The sequence below is a fragment of the Atta colombica genome, unplaced genomic scaffold (genome assembly GCF_001594045.1).
Source record: "Atta colombica isolate Treedump-2 unplaced genomic scaffold, Acol1.0 scaffold127, whole genome shotgun sequence".
NCBI classification, from domain to species: Eukaryota; Metazoa; Arthropoda; class Insecta; order Hymenoptera; family Formicidae; genus Atta; species Atta colombica.
Window position 1 is genome coordinate 792,629 of NW_017259214.1, and position 20,908 is coordinate 813,536.

General features: G+C 36.6%; 2 protein-coding genes across 10 annotated transcripts in view; one reads left to right on the forward strand and one right to left on the reverse strand.

Annotated features, from left to right (window-relative positions):
* Positions 1–20,908, forward strand: part of LOC108684222 (CREB-regulated transcription coactivator 1-like) — a 29,954-nt gene that overhangs the window by 871 nt on the left and 8,175 nt on the right. For 5 of the 8 annotated variants that reach the window (XM_018188435.1, XM_018188441.1, XM_018188436.1 and 2 more), the window contains exons 2-5: positions 2,105–2,353; positions 16,964–17,216; positions 18,818–18,923; positions 19,138–19,288. In XM_018188435.1, coding sequence (XP_018043924.1) covers positions 2,105–2,353; positions 16,964–17,216; positions 18,818–18,923; positions 19,138–19,288 — 759 coding nt within the window. Of the gene's footprint in view, positions 1–2,104; positions 2,354–16,963; positions 17,217–18,817; positions 18,924–19,137; positions 19,289–20,353; positions 20,450–20,908 lie in introns of all 8 variants that reach the window. The other 3 variants (XM_018188434.1, XM_018188437.1, XM_018188440.1) reach the window with 2 other exon arrangements.
* LOC108684223 (general odorant-binding protein 69a-like) lies at positions 4,765–6,287 on the reverse strand. 2 transcript variants are annotated; one of them, XM_018188443.1, is made up of 6 exons: positions 6,179–6,287; positions 5,894–5,978; positions 5,601–5,689; positions 5,416–5,518; positions 5,264–5,328; positions 4,765–5,065 (listed from the first exon to the last, which is right to left on the reverse strand). In XM_018188443.1, the coding sequence occupies exons 1-6, from the start codon at positions 6,236–6,238 to the stop codon at positions 5,048–5,050; spliced, it is 420 nt and encodes a 139-aa protein (XP_018043932.1). In that variant the 5' UTR covers positions 6,239–6,287; the 3' UTR covers positions 4,765–5,047. The 2 variants fall into 2 exon arrangements, with proteins under 2 accessions (XP_018043932.1, XP_018043931.1); XM_018188442.1 differs by lacking the exon at positions 4,765–5,065 and having other exon boundaries at positions 5,234–5,328.

Genomic DNA, 20,908 nt, shown 5'->3' on the forward strand with positions numbered 1-20,908 from the left:
GGGTTGCTCCGCGAGCGAGCGTGTGTGTATGTGCGACTGCTGGTGCAAGTGCATCGCGAACCGCGTATCCTCGACACGCGTTTACCTCGCGGCTCGCGGATCGCGTTACCGCGAGAGCGGTGCACATATACCAACTTATGTCGCGTGGATTTTTTCCACGCACGCTCGTGCCGATCCGATCGCGACTAAAGTACTTTTGGAGGCACTTATCGAGGCGCGATTACGCGACGCGGATTAATCTCTCGCGAGCTGATTGAACAAGCGTCGAAATTCACGCGCGTTTCAACGTGTTTTAACGCGAATTAACGATTCCGCTCCAAATTTATTTTTGTTTGGCAATTCCGCGTTGTAGAGTCGGAGCGCGGTGTTTAAATACCCGCTGGACGATATGTGGGATTTCAATTTCGATAAAATAAAAAGATAAAAACATCAAGAGGAGCTCGTTTCCTCGAGTGATTTCGCGGATGAAGCTTGGCGTTCGTTATGCATTCGATTCATTTCGATGTACGCATGTAAACATTCCACTCTCTCAATAGCAGCGCCGGCGGCCCTCGAGGTATTTTCAACGGGAGCGTCGGCGAGGTTGGGTCGATGCATTTAGCGTCCTCGAGCGCACCTCCGCATACCCCCGTGCAGTTAAAACCGAGTGCCGGAGACCGGGGAACGTTCTCCAATCGCGTCGAAAAGATAAGGATGTCTCGCGGGACCGTTCGTCGCTATCCGAATATCTCGGAGCGAAAATCTTCTGACAAATAAAACGAGATTGGATCACCGCGCTTTACGCAGAAATTTACTTGTTTAGATATCAATACATGATTGTTTACTACCGAGTGCGGTTACAAACTACGGTTTATTATTATTATTGTACTAGTAAATACAGTAATTACTATAACTTGAATTTTCCTAATAAGAAATTGTTTTTATCTTATTTGCTATCTTATAAATATTTACATACATTGAATTTAATGAAAACTTTGTTCTTTACATGAGAGAAGAAATGTATCATGTTTTAGTAAATAATAATAAATTTAATGATAATAATAATTTTTTTAATAATCAATATTTATTTATATGAATATTGCCAATTAAACATTTACTTACAATAAATAAATATTCAATAAAAAAAAAGATTGTCAAATTAAATTGATGATTTTGTACTAAATAAATAAATCTTTATATTTAATAAATAATTAGTTGGTACCATTTAAACTTAATGATTTATTAAAATTTACATTTTTTTCCAGTGCATCTTGTTATATAAATATCTATATAATTTCTTAAATTTTGCCTCTTGATGTACAAAGTTTATAAAATATTTAATTGCCGACTTGCCGACCCTCGATTTAAAATGAAAACCGCTTAAATTTCACTGTCAAGTAGCTGTTAACTGTCAGCTTTTAAAGACAGTCATCTGTCGTCTCTTATCTATCGATTAAACACAGTGCGGGACCAAATTCCGTTAGATTTTATAATGTTTCGTACACGTTCAAATTTTTCACTCACAGAACTTAGAGTACCGTTCAGATCGACAATCGGAGAATGAAATCCGCCACGGAGAGATAAGAACCTGTTTATCGGAGCGTGGTCCACAGAAAGGCCGATCATTATACCGTGAAAGTCAATACTACGTCACGTAGCTAACGCTTATAATCAACAAAAGAAATAATCGAAGATCACGAACACATTTGCGATTAAAGTAAGAACTATACTGGGCTTTCTACAACACAACAAGCCATTACCTAAGCTTTAAACCGTAAGAAATTGACCAACACACACAGTCAAAAAAATGTGAAAAGAATAATCGACTTTAATTGGTAAATTTCTTACGAGTTAAAACTTAAAATGTCGTAGATTGTAGAATAAGAATGCGAGGGTGGCAGGATGATAAAAAGAATCGTCAGTCCTGACTATACGTAAGTCTCGCAGGAAGGAAGAGAAAACAGCTTGATTAGCCTACGGCGATGTATCTGACTAATATTTGAGTTTTCGTTCGAAGCGCCTAATCTCGCAAGGCTAACCGGTCGGGTAAGGGGAGCTGTAAAGCTCGCTTACGACTACTGATGCTTTGTTTGCGGTGTGGTTGTCAATGACGGGACCTGCACAGGTGGCCTCGGCGAGCAGCTCGGTGGGTGCTAGTCCCACGGGATCCGGCGTACCGGAGACCCCGCTGTCCGTCAAGAGTGCCGGCGCCAGTCCACCGCAGTCCAGCGGCAAGCATCTGCACATTAACCTGGGAAATCAGTTCAGGGCGGGTGGCTCGCTGCCGAACGTTAACAACAATGTCAATTGCGGCAACGACGCGAAAGAGCACTCCTCGCCGCATCCCGGCGCGATCCACTCGATCGACCTTAAGGTCTGTACCGATCTTGCCCGAACGAAAACATCCCTCAGTTGTTGTTGCCCCGGCTTGTTGTCTCCCGAACATTTCGTTGCACCCTCTGGAACGCACCCTCATCTCGTTCCACGGAGAAAAATTCTTCCAAGTCTGCACGTTACGTCGATTCGTTTTGGACATGACATTCAGGCATTCTGCCACAGGTTTATTCGAATCGAAAAGATCTCGGTGATTGAGAGAGAGAGAGCCAATCTTTGGTTGATGTCAGACTTTGTGATATTTGGAATCGAAAAATAAGGATTTAAATTGTTATGTTGAAAGTGCAATGAAATTCGATCTTGATAGTTTTGATTCATTTTAGATGAACGCAATGTTTTTGATTGCAAAGTTTCGAAAGAAATTCTTTCTTGCATAAAATTGATTTTTGAAATCATGTTATTTTAAACTAATAACTTTATCATGTATTTCGCGATGAAACTCATTACTTATCATTATTTTGAAACTTTTAATGAAAGCTTCTTTCAAATCAGCACAAAATGAAAGACTTTTCTCCGTGTTTTTAAGGGTCGTTCCGCACTGCAGATATTTTACAATTCGCTTTTTTTTCCGCACTAGGTTCTAGTGGAAGTTCGAAATTTATTTCAGATAGTACAATATAATGTCTTGCTGTTTATTTTACTCGTATATGAAATAGGAAATGTATTGATAAATATTGTTGACGTTGCACATCACTGAACGCAGTAGGAGTTGTATCGACTGATATCGATCGTAACAATTTTCTTTTCGTAATAATCTTCCCCTTTTTCTTTTTGCAACGTCTTTACACAGCAATAAAATTGCATGGCACGTACGCAATAGCACGAATTAGAAATATTCCCGATTGCATTGAACACTATAAATGTAGTTGTGTAGTCGATTATTTTTTTAGTAGCAATTAAATTGAAATTCTGCGGTGACGAACAAAATAATTAAAAATCGCAAAATAAGAAAAATTAGAATTATAACAACACGTATGTTATTTAATGTGACTGTGCTACGTTAATTGCGTCTTGCAGGTAAACGATGCATACATTTTCGCTCACGTTATACTAAAAAGAATGACTGAAGGTTTTATCCTGCATTTTGAACCTCTGTGACCTTTGTCTCATGTCTGTATTGTAGTTGCAGTGTATACATTCGATAAACAAAGAACTATTTTATTAAGCTGTGCAAACTAACATAAATTCCATGCAGAAAATACTTTTATGGAAATGACCAAGTCCAGTCATTAATGATTTTGTATATTCATGCATAATTATTATTATATTCATGCAAATATCTGCTTCCGAGGGATTTATAGAATGACATAGATAGTCACGAAATCGTGACAATAAATTATAGCGTGAGTTTCGAAAAGTTTTAACGAATGTAAATCAATCGTCAAATTTCAAGCAGTTTAGTAACTTGTAATAAGATTTATTAGCAAATTGATTAATGATTTATATGGCAAAAATCTAACCAATAAGTTATATTTTTTTTTAAACATTGCGTGAAAAATTTTGCAAAATAATTTCATTTAGTTTTGACGTTATTTCAAAGTTTACAGCAAAATGTGTACTTGCATTAGTAGCTGTGCGTCATCCGAAGCAATAATTAAATTTTCTGGATGAAGTTTTCTCGTACTCAGATGGACTGAGAAAATTACGCGATGTCATTTCAGATAGAGATCCAATGATGAAATTATACAACATTTTTTTCCACATTGATGGGAAAAATGCTGGTTGCCGTATCGTAAGATCAAAGTGGAAAATTCACGACTAAAGACCGTAATTACTACACTACGTAAACAAGTAATTAATTTACATGCGAAATTTACGGAAATGTATAAGCTATTATATAAAAACGCGTGTACTTAAAATATACAATTGTCGAAATTATGGCACACTATCAGGTGAGGAAATCCTTATCTCGTACATAATTAAAGGATTCGCTGTGACATATGAATAAGTTCGTAATTTATAAATCTCAAACATACAGTTTCATTTCTAAAATAGACTTATGGACTTACCTCATTTTTATACACTGGGGATCCTTCAGTTTTTAACTGAACTGACAGTGATTTCTATGGCTTCCTTCGATGTTTTACTTCACAATATTCTCTTTAATAAATATTTTCTCTCGAGAAACTACTGTACCTAATTAACTTTGCTATATAATTTATTCTTTGTAACGAATCCTTTTTAATTAATTTGACACACCCCGTTTCACCCTACACGCGATTCTGCGAACAATGAGAAAGTCAAATGGTACTAGAATCAAAGGCGAATAAAATCATAAAAAAATTATTTAATTAAACATGGACTCACAAATATCTCGTGATTATGCATCGATATCTCATACCCCTCCCTTTAATTTGCTTGGATTTGATTTAATTTCAATGCATATTCATATCTTGGCCAATATTTTAATATCAAACATTAATATTTTCTACTAATTTTATTCATGTTAGACCGCACAGCGTGTTCATAATAATTACTTACTATTATTATTATTATATAAATCACATTTTTGAAATTTACGTAATTCGTATATCCCTACTTCGTATATGCTACTTCTTTGTTCTTTATTATTCTCCACGAATGAATTGTTTTACTTCGTAAAGTTATGCGCGGGATATATTGGAGAACATCGTCGCTTGTGCTTGTAAAGCCAATTCTTTTCCCAAGTGTCGAATTAAACCATAAACCACAACTGTAACAAAATACATTTACATGAATTAATTAATGGAAAACAAGGATAAAAAGGATTTTTACTGACAATGTCGATTTAATCGCACAAAAAATGTACTCTTTTACAGTAATGATAATAATAATGTTGAATAAAAAAAAATAAAACGTTTAATTACAATTTCATTAAGAGTTACTGATTCGAAACAATGAATCCATTTACCTCTGGTACAGTTCCTTGGACGCATTTCGCCACTTCGTAGATTTTTTCGCATGCGTCCGCGCCATCTGAAACATTAACCGAATCAGAGCGGAGAGTTCATGAAATAATAATGAAGTAATTATAAAAAAATGCATTTTGCTCACACAACGTACCTTGCTTAGCGCATTTGTTTAAAATTTTGTTACCTATCTCTTGAAATTGTTCTGGAATAACGCTTATCAGCATGTCAGCTTCCAAATTACCCTCTTCATCGACCTAATCGGCAAAAGATCGTTTCGATCAGTTTTACATTCGTCGTGTGTATAAATAAGCATAATGATATCTATAAAAATGTTACCAAGCTAAATGCATCGAGAAGGCAGTTCATGTAGCATGTTATACTCCGGTCATTTGAGAGCTTCCCATCGTTAACTTCATCGATAAGCACTGCATCGCGAAATTGAAATATCCGTTATAAATGCGAGGAGATGAAAACTTTGATATAGAGAGAAAGCTCATGTAATAGAACTTTCTTTCGAAATGACTAGGATGTTTTACTTTGGGGCTTTAAAACGGTTATGGAAAGCAGTTTGTATAATAGCACGGGATTATTGGCCGCATGTTGATCGTGCTATTAATTGCGGGGCTCACCTTGAGACGTTCCGTGTTCGGCCATGCACCGTTCCTTGTCAGCTTGAACCATCTCCAACATTTCCGCGGGGATCCAGTCAGGTGGCTACGCAAAATCAGAATTTATTACGAGCGCGTCGCAGTGAGTATTCTCGTGTGTCGGACTTTAACACTATTCTCGACAGGTCGCGCGCGCACGTTCGGCGAATCGCACATCACAATGCGTACAGTGGGTCACTGTCGATTATTATCCTTATTGTACGGGGATCTGGACCGCGTTTAACGAAAGTAAGCTGAAGGGCTTACCCCGGCGGACACGTAAATCGCCTGTAGCAACACTACGCCGAGGATCACTGACACGTGCATTGTCGTATGTTTGCTGCTCGTTCGCTCAAACCTCGATATGTCACTTTTCAAAGGCAAAATGTACCATCCGCGCTGGTTACGCGCTGTTTTTATAACGCCGCGACGACGGGATGTGGGCGTGCTTGACAGAGGGCTAATGCTATATCCTTCACTTACTGATTGAGGCTCTTCGTCGTTAAGTCGCCGATTAAACCCCAACTAATTTTCGACTTTTAACGGAAGCGCAGAACGCTCAATTACATGTGTGTTCGCGACCTTGAATGTATCCTGCATATGCATTTATACAAACATACAGTTCGTTATAGTGCGTGGAACTTTTTCATTCAGTGTACATGAAATCGACTAAAAGCTAGACTAAAGCTAGAGAATAAATGATTTTTTTTCCTCTCGTTTTATGCTCAATGATAATACTGTCGAATAAGACGTAAATTATTTTAATAAATTTTATTGTCAACTTACGTAAATATTCTAATATGATTCATTAAACAATGTAATATATGTTTTAGAGAAATTTTGAACTTCTTAAAAATCATCTTTAAAAGAGAAAAAAATAGTCTCTATTGGGATGGATATAGTCTTATTGATCTTTCTCTATTTCTAATTTTTCATGGAAATTATGAAATTACACTTCAAATATTTACTTTAAGCTGAATAACGGGAAGCTCTTAATATACGTAATTAACTCCATTGAACCTAAGCCGGAGACGGACGCTTATTCGGTTCAACGCACGACCCTATGGTGTTTTCAATTCCGACATATTTACTGTCGGAATTAATTATGTATATCTCAAGCTTTGGATATTCTCTTTTCCAACAATTCAATTTGCATGCCTCTGTATTCGAATTTATCATGTTACAAAAGATTTTTGTAGTATATTCGTAGCAGAATTATTTGTTTCTAATTCACAATAGATAATCTTTACTTATTTATAAAAAAAAAATACTTATACATAATATTATTAATACCTAAACAAAGCATGTCTATTAATAATGCGGAAAATGCTTGCACGAGACGGTGTCGTAATCAGTAAAGATACAATGTACGCAGCGATTACCAAATTATCTCTGAATTGTAAAAATCATCGTCAACATCGTGATACGAAATTACTAGGTATGATAATAACTGAAAATTGGCTAATTTTGTCGTTTTACATCCGAGGTAAAAGGGAAAAAAAAAAGATAAAAAGATCTTGTATTAACTGTACTCGTATTTGTGATGCACTAATTTGATATTTCCGATCATATTACCACCATAATAACTTGGAATTATACATCAAACTTTGCATTATGTTGCGATTGTTGCAATTTGTCAATGAATATAATTGTTTGCTTATAGGAAGCTGCAATATGTAACGCTGCCGGAGGTAATAAACAAAGGGAATTCGTATTTCAGTTTACAGTATACGCGCATAGAGCACGTATCACGTATCACTCCATAACGAAGCAATTAAATCGTGGAACGAAATGTAATATCGAAACCGCGTCATATACCGCGTTATTATTGACGTTTGCGACATTTGTAAGTCTTTGCGAAGCGATGGCAAAAGACTGCATTCTCAAATTTAACCGTATTAAATCAAATCGATAAACTCATCTGATTGATATTCTATTACGCGTTATTTTCCGTTTACTAGCAATCATTGAAAATTAATTAGATTACAGATATAACGTAATTCGATTGATGGTGTGTTTAGACAATTGAAACGTTTGTGGGTTCACGCAAGTTAAAGAATTACGTGTTATCGGGGGGAAAAAAGAAAAAAAAACAGATTTAGAATGTGAAATAATACGAAATAATAAGAATGTAGTTCCGACAAATAATTTTTTTTATGGATATCAATAACGACAAATAACTTTTTTTTTATGGATATCAATAACGAGATCTGTAAGCATTCCCTTGAATCAATTTTCTTTAGTGCTTCATCTGAAACTTATATTTAGATAAATGCAAAATTGTACGTACTTCAGACATAGACGGTTAACTTTAGTATTTTAACTGAAACTTATACGACGTATCGTAAAATTGTATGTAATTCGGAATAATGTAAAGCCCCGTTTCCTCGTACCGACAGACCTTGTAAGTTTCCTGAATAAGTGATACTTTGTAAGCTGTCTTATAGCTTAGCGCGAAATTGATCGATCACACAGGACAATGGGAAATCATTGTGTTTAGTCTAGGAGTATCACAATGCCACGGAGAGCTACGTGCTTATTAATACACTTCGACCTTGATGCAGCGCTTGGTTTGAGGGTAAAACGAGTCCTATAATACCGCTTATATCCCGCGTAAGTTTCTATTAGCAGTTGGTGCGACAAATTGCCGGCATACTATTCTAATCTCTATTCTAATATCCGATTATCCCAAGTCTATGTGCCGCACCAAAATGTTCCAAATTGGACAAAGCGTTTCTTAATTGCATTTAGCAGGAAAAGCAGCTTGCAACTATTGTTAGATTCTTTAATACAATTGATTTATACATTTACAGGGTTGCCACAGATCTGGAAAACCGGGAAAACCGGGAAAAGTCAAGGAAATTGAAATTGGTCATGGAAACTGGGAAAAGTTAAGGGAAAATGTAAAAAAAAAAGTCTGGAATTTCAAAATTTGCTCACAATTTCTTTAAACTGCTCCTACTCCAAATAATTGTTATAATTTTTTCAATATTATATCTGACATTTCAAAACATGCGTACTTTAAATAACGATTTTAACAAAATAATTCAAATTTATTCAATATTTTTATTTGATTTCCTCTTTTTTGTCGTAACTGCATTCTTTTTTTCTTCAAAGCTAATTTATTTTTTGTTGACATCCAAAATTTTACTATGCTACTAAGCTTTTTTTGCGTTTTTAATAATATAGCTTTCCTATACAATCCTTGCGTCTAAATGTTAAAACATATTTACATATTTTATATTGTCATAGAAAATTTCCATTTTCATCTGGAAAACCTGGAAAAAACAGGGGAATTTTAAAATTCATTTTCTGGCAACCCTGATTTAGATCGAGTAAGGAAGTAAGGATCAAATATTAAAGAATTTTGTAATAGTTATGTAGAGCTACTTTTTCTGCTAAACGCAACTATTACCAACTATTACCAATTTCGACGAGACGGTCGTTGCTTTTCTCTCTCGAACGCGATATATTCAAGTGTGTAATAAAGAATCGCCCACAATTAACAAAAGATACCGGATACATTGTCACCAAGGTCGAATTTCGATCGCGAGAAAATACATCGAGGCGGTCTTATCTCGGACAGTCTACCTCTTCTCGGATGTGCGATCGGGGTCAAGAGATCCCTTCCAGGTCCTTCCCCCGCCGTTCGATCATTCGTTGCGCCTCTCGAGGCCTCCTGTCATCGCGATTGCATTCGCGTCGTCTTCTCGCTCGTCCAACTTTCTCGCGCGCACACGAATCGATCGAATTTCCGGCGGAATTTCTGCTCCTGCGCACGTGCCGTGGCGCACCTATCCGCCGTTCATGTCGCCGCGAAGAGAACCTCGGTCTAGCTTTGCGCTCCGATCTCTGTCGGCGCAATCTCAATTGAATGGCAGCCCCGTGGGCGATAAGGCGATACGTACGAGCCTTCATTCTCGGGATAATATAAATAGCAAGCTCGGAATAATATCGCCGTAACTTAATTCCATTTCATTTCAGAACTACGTCTAACATCCCTATTCAAATGCTTATACAAACTAAACTAAAACTATTCTAATTTTAATGAATGTGGAATGGGAAAGATAACTGGAAATATTAGTGTGTTCGACTAGAAAAAAGTCAAAAGAACAAAAGATTATTTTACAATCAAAAACGTATTGGGTTCAAAGTAACTTTGCATTTTTTTTCAACAAAAACTAGCAAGAAGATCGTTTGTTTTTCTCGATCATAAAGTGCTTCTGTAGCTTTTAGAATGAATCGAGTTTACACGAAAGGTATTTCCCCTAACGGATGCGAGTAAGTATGCAAGCTCCGGGAGCACGGCAGAAAACAAACGCCACCGCGTACACGTGCTTCGGGGCAAGTGTGCAGCAAACAGAATATTGATCGCGTTACTCTCGTGCAGGTACTCACCAGTTTCATTCGTTCCCGGCGTACCGATTGTTACGGTTACGGTTGCTACTGCAGCCGCAGCTGCACCCAGCTTCGTTCGTCGCGAAATCTTACGCGAAAGCGTCAATACTGTTTCTCGCAGAGATACGTAGCAATACAATTTACCACCGTTTGCAAAACAGAATCTGCATCCTTTGATCCGCCCGCTTGCAGCTCACGACAATCGATTTTCAAGGATAACGCTTGTTTCGCATTGAGATTCCCGGGGATTACGTCCGAGTGTATTAACGAAACAATCTCTTTAAAAGAGCTCGCTATATAGACTTGTTGTTTTCTGTTTCTTTGTTTTATCTATGATAACAGACTTTATGAATTCATATCAGAGAATACGAATGTAAATTGATACTTCGTTTGCGATTGGGCGGAATTATCTATGATTCTTGCGGAAAAGCGCGACGAATTCGGTCAGCATCCTGTTTCTTTCTTATCAGCCTTGAATGGCGATGGGTATCCTTGTTGAAGTGGGTCATCGTCGTCGTCGAGAGTCGGCAGACGGCGGCGAAACGTCGTGATGACGACCGACGTATGTGGGTGGAGCGTAGTTGTCATCAGAAGGCAAGGATAGGAACCTGGGTTGCTGGAGTAGAGAACTGCGAGCGAATAGGAGGAGCGGAAGGTCATAAAGGGAAGTTTCTTCGACGTGACGATCGGTTCAACGACGACCTTTTCAACGTGTTCCGTACATGTTACTCGCCCCATTCATAAGACGTGTCTCACACATCCTTCTTATTTTGCAGGCTAAAATATTTTGGTTTAACTCTGTCTGACTCTTATCATTAAGATCCATCTTCCATTAACGATAATTTAATCATTCGCCACCTTCTTCGTCGCTTTTTACATAGCTTGTGTATTAATCATCCTGATCGAGAGTTCGATTAATATTCCGCGTAAGTTGGTGCTGCCAATTTACATTCAAACTCAAATCTTGTTTTGCATTTTTATATAGCAGCAATATTTCCGGAGTTGAAATTCAACTTTAGCGTAACTCTGCCAAAAGTTTGATTATCTTGCGTTACATAATATTATCCAATAATGCCGAGGGTCTTTGATTTTCTCGTTGAGAAAATCCTTATACGGCGTGATTCGCGCGAGGGACTGCTTCGCTCCATAATTTCTCATTCCACTGCACCGTTAGCGATCCGACATCGGACGGTCGACTTGCATAAGAGGTCAAATGAAGATAAAATTACAACCTGGAAAGTGTCATCGGCGTTCGATCGACCGCGGTGTCCTTGAATATCATCTGTGAAAGTCGAAGGACATAAGCCGGATGAATATTTAATAACAGAGCATCGTGGCTCAAGTCCAAATCAAAGTTCATTCAAGTCGGGGAAAAAGTTAAACTTCTTTGCTGCGAAACTTTTTTTGCATCATCAATCTCTTCCGTTTTATAATTATACGAATATTTATTATTTTTGCGTAAAATCAATACTTTGTATTAGGATGATAATTTTTTGCTGAGGGTATTTGTTCATATAGACCCAAGATTTTCCCTCGTATTTCGCTTTTTCTCTTCATTCGGGTATAAACCACGCGTATTGATGCGTACACGACCTTTAAAAACGGTTCTTTTCGCATAATATTGTACTGAAAAAGAATTTAATAAATTATCGCATCTAAAAAGCTTACATAGAGATTGCTCTGAAAACAGACATGCAATTTTCCGATTAAAGTTGTGTTCGTATGATTTCTTTCATTTGCGAAAGTAAAGAAAAACATAAAGAACAAATTAATCATAAATATTATTTTATTATTTGTTGCAACATAGAATTATTCTGCACAATTTAATAACGATAAATTTTATGGTTATCTGCATAAATTTAGATATTCATTTAAATTACCCAGTTAAATCCACAAGACACATTTTTAAATATATCTCTTTTTATGTAAATATTTATATAGTATTTTTCAACGAGAGAAAAATAGATCAATGTGGGCGCAAGTATAAGACGCATATGGTTAACAGAAAGTTGTTATAATAAAACGACTAAAAGATATAAATGATTAGTAGAAAGTTGCGAAGTTTCGCGTTGAAAACTTGTTTCGCTTTGAGGTCAGAGGCTGGATTTTCATGTGAATAACAGCGAGCTATCTTTTGGGAAGTTTTTGCAAAAATCTGAAAAATATTTCGAGGTTTGAACTCTTATTATCATTCGGATAGGATCTTTTTCGTGTCTTTCAATTTTGTCGCAAAGGTTAGGAATGGAATAAATTTAAATTCGGGACAGTAAGCGACATGCACCATAGTGCTCTGCATTTCGCGATGTGATTGGATGCGAACGATATGTTGCAGGCGCACGTGTGCGCTACTACTTTGACAGGCCCACTCTCTGGTAATCTCATTCTTGAATATGGATAGCGTAGTAATTACATTCTGGTCTCTTCGTGGCGAGACGTGAAACACAGGAGGGAATCGGCTGGCGGCGATGCGACGTATGTAACATCGATCGCAGCCTTGTAACCCTCAATGTGCTTTGCATCCGTCACACGTTGCTCTCGCGAGACTAATATTGGCCTCGTGTCAGGAAATGCAGGTAAGGAGAGTTGCTGTCGTGTGTGTTCGTCGTTTTGATCACCGGCACGTGTTGACATGCCGCGAACAGTAATAACGATGAGCTTCACCGCGTATTCTCTAATCTATTGAAACTTATTGAGAGAGAGAGAGAGAGAGAGAGAGAGAGAGAGAGAGAGAGAGAGAGAGAGAGAAATATATAAAGATACTATCACATTGTCTTCAAATGGGTCATTCATTTCTAAACTAGAATGACAACGTATTTTATAATCGAGAAATACACGGCATTCAACAAGAAAATCGCGTCTAAAGGAACGCTAACGTTGTTTGTACCGTTTCTTTCATCGAGGGAAGAGCGAATCGACCTGCTGCACGGAGACGGTTGATTATTCTCGTTCAACTTTCAGGCGAATATGACGAATGTGGTAAATATGGTTCGCATACAAGGACACGGACATGCCTTTTATTAGCGTCGACATTAATTGAAGGTATGGTTCTTCAACGAGCGCGGCTTGGTCGATGCGCCGCGTCGCGCCGTCTCGTGCGACGCCCACGGCCCTGACATTGGGAAAGTTGTGAATGGGAGACGTCGACCCGCGCATGGAATCACTATTTTATTTCCAGATTTTTGATATAATTAGTGAAGTTCTTTCTCTTAAGGCGGAGTACATAAAGATCTGATGCGTTTAGCATCTTCGTATTTTTGCAGTATCATTTTAGGAAAAAATTAGCAGAGACTTCATTCGCGCGTTTCAAAAAAAAGAAAAAGAGTTCTGATAGATTCTTTTCAAATTTAATTAAAGATCTTTTGTTTTAGGTGTTAAAATAGTAGTTCTTCTTTATCGATTCGTGTGGCAGCACGATCGTCGTCATAAATCATACAAGTTAATAGCATTTTGTGGCTGCTTATAACATCGTTATTTATAATTTCTGGACGAGGTTTTATCCTAACAAAGGATAAATTTATATAAAGCCCGGTGTGGCTGGAGCGAGCGTCCACTACGATGCGCGGTGGAATATGTTAACGTCTGCTATCATCATACGCGCGGACGCGACGAATATCCCGGACACGTGCACGCGTTACGTCTGTGTGCGCTGCTCGTGTATGCGACGTAAAAAAAGTCGCGGTGAAGTTATTCTTGCATCGTCACTATACCAGACGCCGATACGTTCTGCATATTACATTATGCAAATGGGGTAACGTAGCGTAGTGATGATCCGGTCGTTAAAACTTGTATCGCGGCGCTAGCTTCCTCAAAATACGCTTCGATAAAACCTATCGCGGGAGTTATCACACGCGTGCTTGCGCGCGTGGTTAAGCTGTTACGTCACCGGCAATTCCAACTACGTGGAACTGTTGCGTCGCATATAAATATCGCTACATCTACTTGCCACGGCGAGTATGAGAATCAAAGGTTTCTCGTAATGAACGAGACGCGCAATCATAAACTTTTTTGTTTATTATCACTTTCAAAATACAATGATAGAATAATATAAAAAGAAATGCAAGAGTTTAGAGCGTAATATGGAAGTGTAATATTAGGCTGTGAATATGTATAAGGTGATAATATTGTAGAATGAGAAAGATAGAAAGGATTATGACAAGGAAAGGAAAAAGAAACAGTTAAAGATGAATAGAAAAATAAATAGTAGAATATTATATAAGTCTAGATATAGGTAAACATGGGAAGTATGATGGATGAGTGAGTTTAGGAATAGTCTTGTAAACCAATCCCTTTTCTTTGTTGTTGAAGTGAAATAAATTTTTATGTAGATTTCAATAGCAGACTCCTCCTTAATAAAATGAACCGCAATATTCATGAACATTGACATTTTGATAACGAATTTGGACACGGAATATTCAATATAGCTTCAATATGGATATCATTATATTCGATTTTTAACATAAATATTAAATAACGAGAGTTTGATTTGGAATAAAGTGTTGTATCATATTAAATGATGGCACATTTGCTGGCACATTCATTTGAAGTATGATGTCGAAACGCCTTTCGAAACTGATACTGTCGTATGATTAACGAACGGATGATATGCGCGATTGTCCATAATCGTGGGAAAGACGTTCCGTGTTTATCGCATAATTCAACAGATATTAGGTAATAGCCATGCGACCCATGTTTGTCCAACACATGTCGACTAATGCAGCGAAAACAGATTTCTTTATTAGATACATTCTCGTCGCAGACAGGAAGTTCAAAATCCCACGAGATCGTTTCATCTCCCCTGGCGCTTATTTTCTTATGAGAATTTAATAGAGGAATTTTTTTAACGATATATGTCTTATTAGGAAAGCTCTCTCGAACTTTAAATTAATCCAAACATCTTTTAATTGTTATTAATGATTATTGTTAATTAAGTTTGTTGCTTGTATTATATTATACATATATCTGTGTAAGATCGTAAAAGATAAATGCAAAGAGTTTAGAGTTAAAGAATAATTTCATCGTCGTCATAAGATGATTATGAGATGTAGAGAATATCACAAATAATTACCTGAAGTTTCTTAAAGGAAAACACGATGTTATCTGATGATCGAGTTAGCGATATCCAATTTATAGAATGCTTTCTTTTCTTGAGATGTAAAGCAGCGAGATATTGCTTCTCAGAAGTGGCTTTTGTTATACATTTCCCTGCGTATCAAACGAGAAGCGTAAGGGAAGAATATTGTAACTGTTTGCTGAAAAACTTAATAATGAAATATGCGGCAAAAATAGCCACGATAGAAAGCAGCGAGGTGATAATGTATTCGATAGATTGCGACATAAAATTTATGTTATAGTAAAAAACGCGAGAAGTCGATGAAGCTCAGACACGTTGAATTTTCTTGTATATAACGAGTTATGAATTTTTTCAGATGAAACGTCCAAATGGATTTCTATAGATATTCGGGCCATCCAAACACCCGCATTAAATTGCTTTACGTCATTTTAATCGCCACTCATAACGCCGACGATGATGGCGGGTTGTAAAGCAGACGAGACGTTTTATGAGGCGGGATTCGCGAAGCGAGAAAATTCTTCGTGGTCGGTTGAATGGTTTGCCGGTGGTTTGGAGAGTTCAGAGACCGAGTTTTGCCACCAAAGCACGTAGATAGAAGCGAATTATTTTGCTTCGACCTCGACTCCTTCCTCCCTCTCACGTATAAAGCACGTCTTCATAATGATTCCTCTCAGGTGCACTGTATAATTTGGAATAATGTAATTCATCGGAATTCTATTTTATCAGTGATATGATTCAGTAATATGATGACAGTACTTGTTAATTATCACTGCTCGCTCTTATTTCTTGGAGCATTGATATCTCCAGTCGTCCTGCTCGCATTTTTATTTGGTTCGAAAATCGAATCGGACACCTAAAATCGTTTTTTTTTTCTCGCATACAAGGAGTTTAAATTATTTTATCGCATTAAAATTTTAAAAAAGACATTAACAGTACTTATTACGATAATATTATATAAAGAAACTGCAAGGAAAGAACGATTTTGTTGAAATATTTAAAAATTAAGCTAAATATAAATAACTTAATTAAATTATTAAAATAATTATGTAGGACGTTCAAATTAATTGCTTTAAATAATAATTAAAATGTTAAAACTTTTTACAGTATTGCTTATTATGCTTGAGATTCTTACGTAATTATTTTGATGGTGCTAAAAGTTATTTTCTGATTTACATTTAGATTGTTAGATTATTAAATAAAGCTTCAGCAAAATCATTCTTTCCGTACATATTCTTGGATTATAAAAATGTATTCTTAGTGATTATTCCTATTGAAATAAATATGTAACAAACTCAAACATGAACAATATTGCAAAAAATTTTCTACAATTAACTTGAGCGTTTACATAATTAATTTGATAGTCCAATAAAATTATTTTCAGATGTATTTAACTTTAGATACTTCAACAAAACTGTTTTTTTGTATAGTTGCACAAAAAGTTACTCCACAATAAAGACACAGCATTGCTCGTTACCGCACAATTCGTTTCTCTTATCGTTAATTTACATTGTAATCTTTGCACGCTATTACACCGTCGCAATGCCAATTGTAATCCTCAAGGAGGATTTGTGCGTTTTTTGCAGACGGCGCTCAGCAATCTGGAGGAGATGCAGCATAATGCCATGTACCGTAGCGACAACAGAAGCCGAAGCATGGGGGTGGGACCTATGCGATCTCGTCCGATGGAAAAAAGGCACGACACGTCACCGTACAGCGGCGTGCCTTACCTGTCGCCACCGCCACCGGATACTTGGCGAAGAACAAACTCGGACTCTGCTTTGCATCAGAGCGCCAACGAGGCTTGCCAATCAACCTCCGCCATACCTCATCGACGAGGTAGCGATGCGTGTCGATTTTACTCCTTTTTTTTTTCTTTTCTTTTTATTTATCATAGGTAAACCTGTTTCGACTAGTATATCCCGGATGACCCATGACGCGAGCTTTCTCTCAACGACGGATGCTGAGTGAAAGACTACGAGTTATAGAACCTTACGTAATACAAGATTTCGTCAAAACGCTTACTACGTGCTGTTATCCACGCAGCTGAGAAAAGTTTCTGGTTGAAATGAAACTAAAAAAATTCTGATCACATTAATCAGAATTTTGATCATCATAATTGGACATCTGGTTATTTCAACTAAAATTTTGATTGATATGATCGGAAACTTCTGATTTGTTTTCATTTCTGACTTTTCATTTTCAATCAGAAATTTTTCTGAGTGCGGGAATTAATGTCTATAATTGTGTTTTTTTAAGTATCTTTATTATAAATAAAAACAGAACTATTTACTCCAATTTATATCGAGTATAACATTGAGATATGTGTCTAATCTATTTAAACTTTGTCATAAGTATTACATTTTTTAAAAGCGTATTTCTGCAGATCTACTGCAGTTAATCAAAATCCGTCGTAATGAGAAGGACGATTAATCAAATATCTTGTATAAAACTCGTAAACATTATTTCGTCAACCGTTAATAATTTAAACGAGGCTAAAATGATACGTCGTGCAGTTTGCGTAATTTATTTTGCGTGAAAATGAAATCATGTTTTTACTCCCTCGACATTTAACAATTCGAGCGTGATCGAGTATTCGCATGGGTGAATGACACAGTTTTTCAGCGTCGTTTGGACGCTATATTAATGAGTTCATTCTATATAAAACTTCGCTCTTCGCGAAGTTGCTTCTTTGACTTTTGACGCTGTTTTGCGAATCAACCCAGCTCGGAAATTCCGTCATTACCATATTGCCTCGTTACCTCGTTATATCGCGACACCGCTTTGTTCCTTTATAAGTGGTTACCTAGAGAATTTTACAAAGAGATTGATCTCTCAGACCTTACACGCTCGCCTCTGAAATGCATGCGGTTTATAATCTACCCGTTAAAGACTTTCACAATTCCAAACTATGAACCTAGAATTCTCGTGGTTTTACATCTTACAGTATTCGCAAAACTAATTAGATACTTTTACTATTACGATTATAAAGTTCATATAATTTAAACAAGGAATCGATCCTCTCCCAAGACAAAGTTCGTAAAGTTCTTCGTGCAGATGTGACATGCAAAGTCTTCGGAGCAATAACACGGTACAGTTTTGATATAAATTTTCCTTAGATCGCGTCAAATCACGAAACTTTCCAGAACGATCTTGTGCTAGAGATCAGTGTAACAACGAAACATATGAAATGTTATACGATAGTAACGTTAGTAAGCGGTATTACGTTGCTCCGGAGAAATCGGATAACTAGTTTGAGAAACTTCATGCATTCTGTACAACCGTAACGGAAGATGCTGTATTAAAATGATCGTTTTATATTCAGCATCATGCAAGTAAAATATTATCTGGAATAAGAGAAATCACGTTAACATATATCGGCTTTATGACGTTATGTATAATTTCGAAACTTGATAAATCGCGTATTCTGAAATTAACAGATCAACACGCTATGACTGGAAGTGGAAATGACAACAGAGATTCTCATCATAGTTTCATCGAACGACCAAGATCCTCCTGCGAAATGCCTAGAGTGCCTGGGATTAAGTACGTATTGTTAAATGATAAGAAATCAATAGCACGTTTTAAAAAATTAGCATTTTCATGTGAACAGAGAAAATGTCTCTTCCAGTTTGTTTCACGATTCAGTTTTATAACTTTTGCTGACTGAGCGGTGGAATTACATCCAATAAAAACTTTCATTTGATTGCGTTGCGAGTTAATTGAGTTAGTTACAATTTTCGTGAACTTTTTTGTTCAGTATATACCCGAGCTCGCAACCACCGGGACAGCAAATACCTATAGGCAACAACACAGGGTCGTTGCCCGACTTGAGCAACGTACACTTTCCGTCGCCACTCCACACTCCTCTGGACCAAGAGGATCATTCGAGTAGTACGCCGTTCAGCAATGTAAGTTGTTCAACTGATTATCGTACATCAATTATGATAATATTTTCTCTTTTCTTTTCTCTTGATATTATACGCACTTTTCGCGAGGCTGCACGTTTCTGAACGAGTCTTAATCGTTTTACAGTGATGTTTAATTTTTTTTTAATATTTTTTATTCTCTCACCTGTCTTTGATCCTCGGAAAAAATGTCTGTAAAAAAATGTCTGTATTCAAAATTATAAAACTTTAAATGATAATTTGAATGTCATGTTGCGATAAATTTATTATTGTCTTATACTATCAAGTATGTTTCTCTGAGTGATTTTTGTATTAAGTGAAAAACGAAAGACAATTGTTTATTGCTACAATCGCCAATAGGTTCTATAAATAAGTGACGTTTCTCATTGTTATTCAACGGATAATTTAATCCAGCCGGTCTACGATAAAATCTCGATATTTCATCAGTTGAACTTTAGATGTACTATTATCAATTAGAATTGATTCTCTTTCAATTTAAATTACTGTGACGAATAAAAGATTGATATTTAAAACATTTTAAATTTATTTAGTTACTAATTTTTTAATGAGTCAAGCTTTTATCTCAACAAAAATTTATTTTTTTTAGATTATGTCTCTATTTAAATATAATAATTATCTAGTATCTGTGGCTGAAAGACGACCTGATAAGTTTGCATAAAAATTGTGATAATGTAAATGTTATTTATGGAGGAAATGCATTTATTTTTTAAAAGAGCGGCTTTCGTCGATATCGATGTGAAGTAATTTATTTCTACTTTTGAACGGATTGAAATTGGTTAACTAACTTAATGTTTTACAATTGATGCGGCCGACGAAAGAATATTCAATTAAAGAAGGTAAAAAGCAGATGTCGATATCGAAATTGTTCATTCGCGTTTTTCTCATCGGTTTCTTATTTTTTCAACAATTACTGTTCATCTCATATATTTCTTATCGCTCGTACGAGCGAAGTCGTTGAGCCACGTACAGACAAGCTGTAGACAAGTAGGATTTACCACTGAAAGCGGGAAATCTTTTTAAAATGGTTGAACCGCTGATATATTCCAGAGTCCTCAAACGAGCAGTCCCACAAACCTGTCCAGTCCAACCAGCTTGGCACAAGCTGGTAGGCTCTCCTTTTCACAGGATCCGTCAAGCGTCCAAGTAAATATCCTCGCGGCCCCATATTACTTGTAGATTGTGCCTATTGTTATAGCGCAGCGGATTTTTAATTACGAGTGACACGAATCTAATAATTTTTTTCTGAAATTTACTTATTTATCTAAAGAGCTCGGTGCACGAACTTCTATTGTAAAGATTTTCCAATCATAATACGTACATCTCGGTTAAGAGCCGCTGTCGTAGAATGTTGTAAAATATCTGCGTGCGAAATATCTGAAAAAGATTTGAACCGATCTGAAAAGGTTATTTTGGGATTTTTTTTTTAATCAGTTTATGAAAATTTTTTAGGGTCACGTCCCAAAAAATTTAAGTTTACATCGCGATACAATATCGAATGCTCAGATATTTCGCATTTTCACTGGCAGATTATGGAATCGAGGGAAGCACATTTTCAGTCTAAATCCACAATAGACAAAAAATTTGTGTAATATATATATATAT

Coding starts and splice junctions, on each gene's coding strand:
- LOC108684223 (XM_018188442.1), bottom strand. CDS start 6,238: ATGCACGTGTCAGTGATCCTCGGCGTAGTGTTGCTACAGGCGATTTAC. Junction 5,979..6,178: donor CGATTTACGTGTCCGCCGGG/GTAAGCCCTTCA, acceptor GATTTTGCGTAG/CCACCTGACTGGATCCCCGC. Junction 5,329..5,415: donor AAACAAATGCGCTAAGCAAG/GTACGTTGTGTG, acceptor TTAATGTTTCAG/ATGGCGCGGACGCATGCGAA.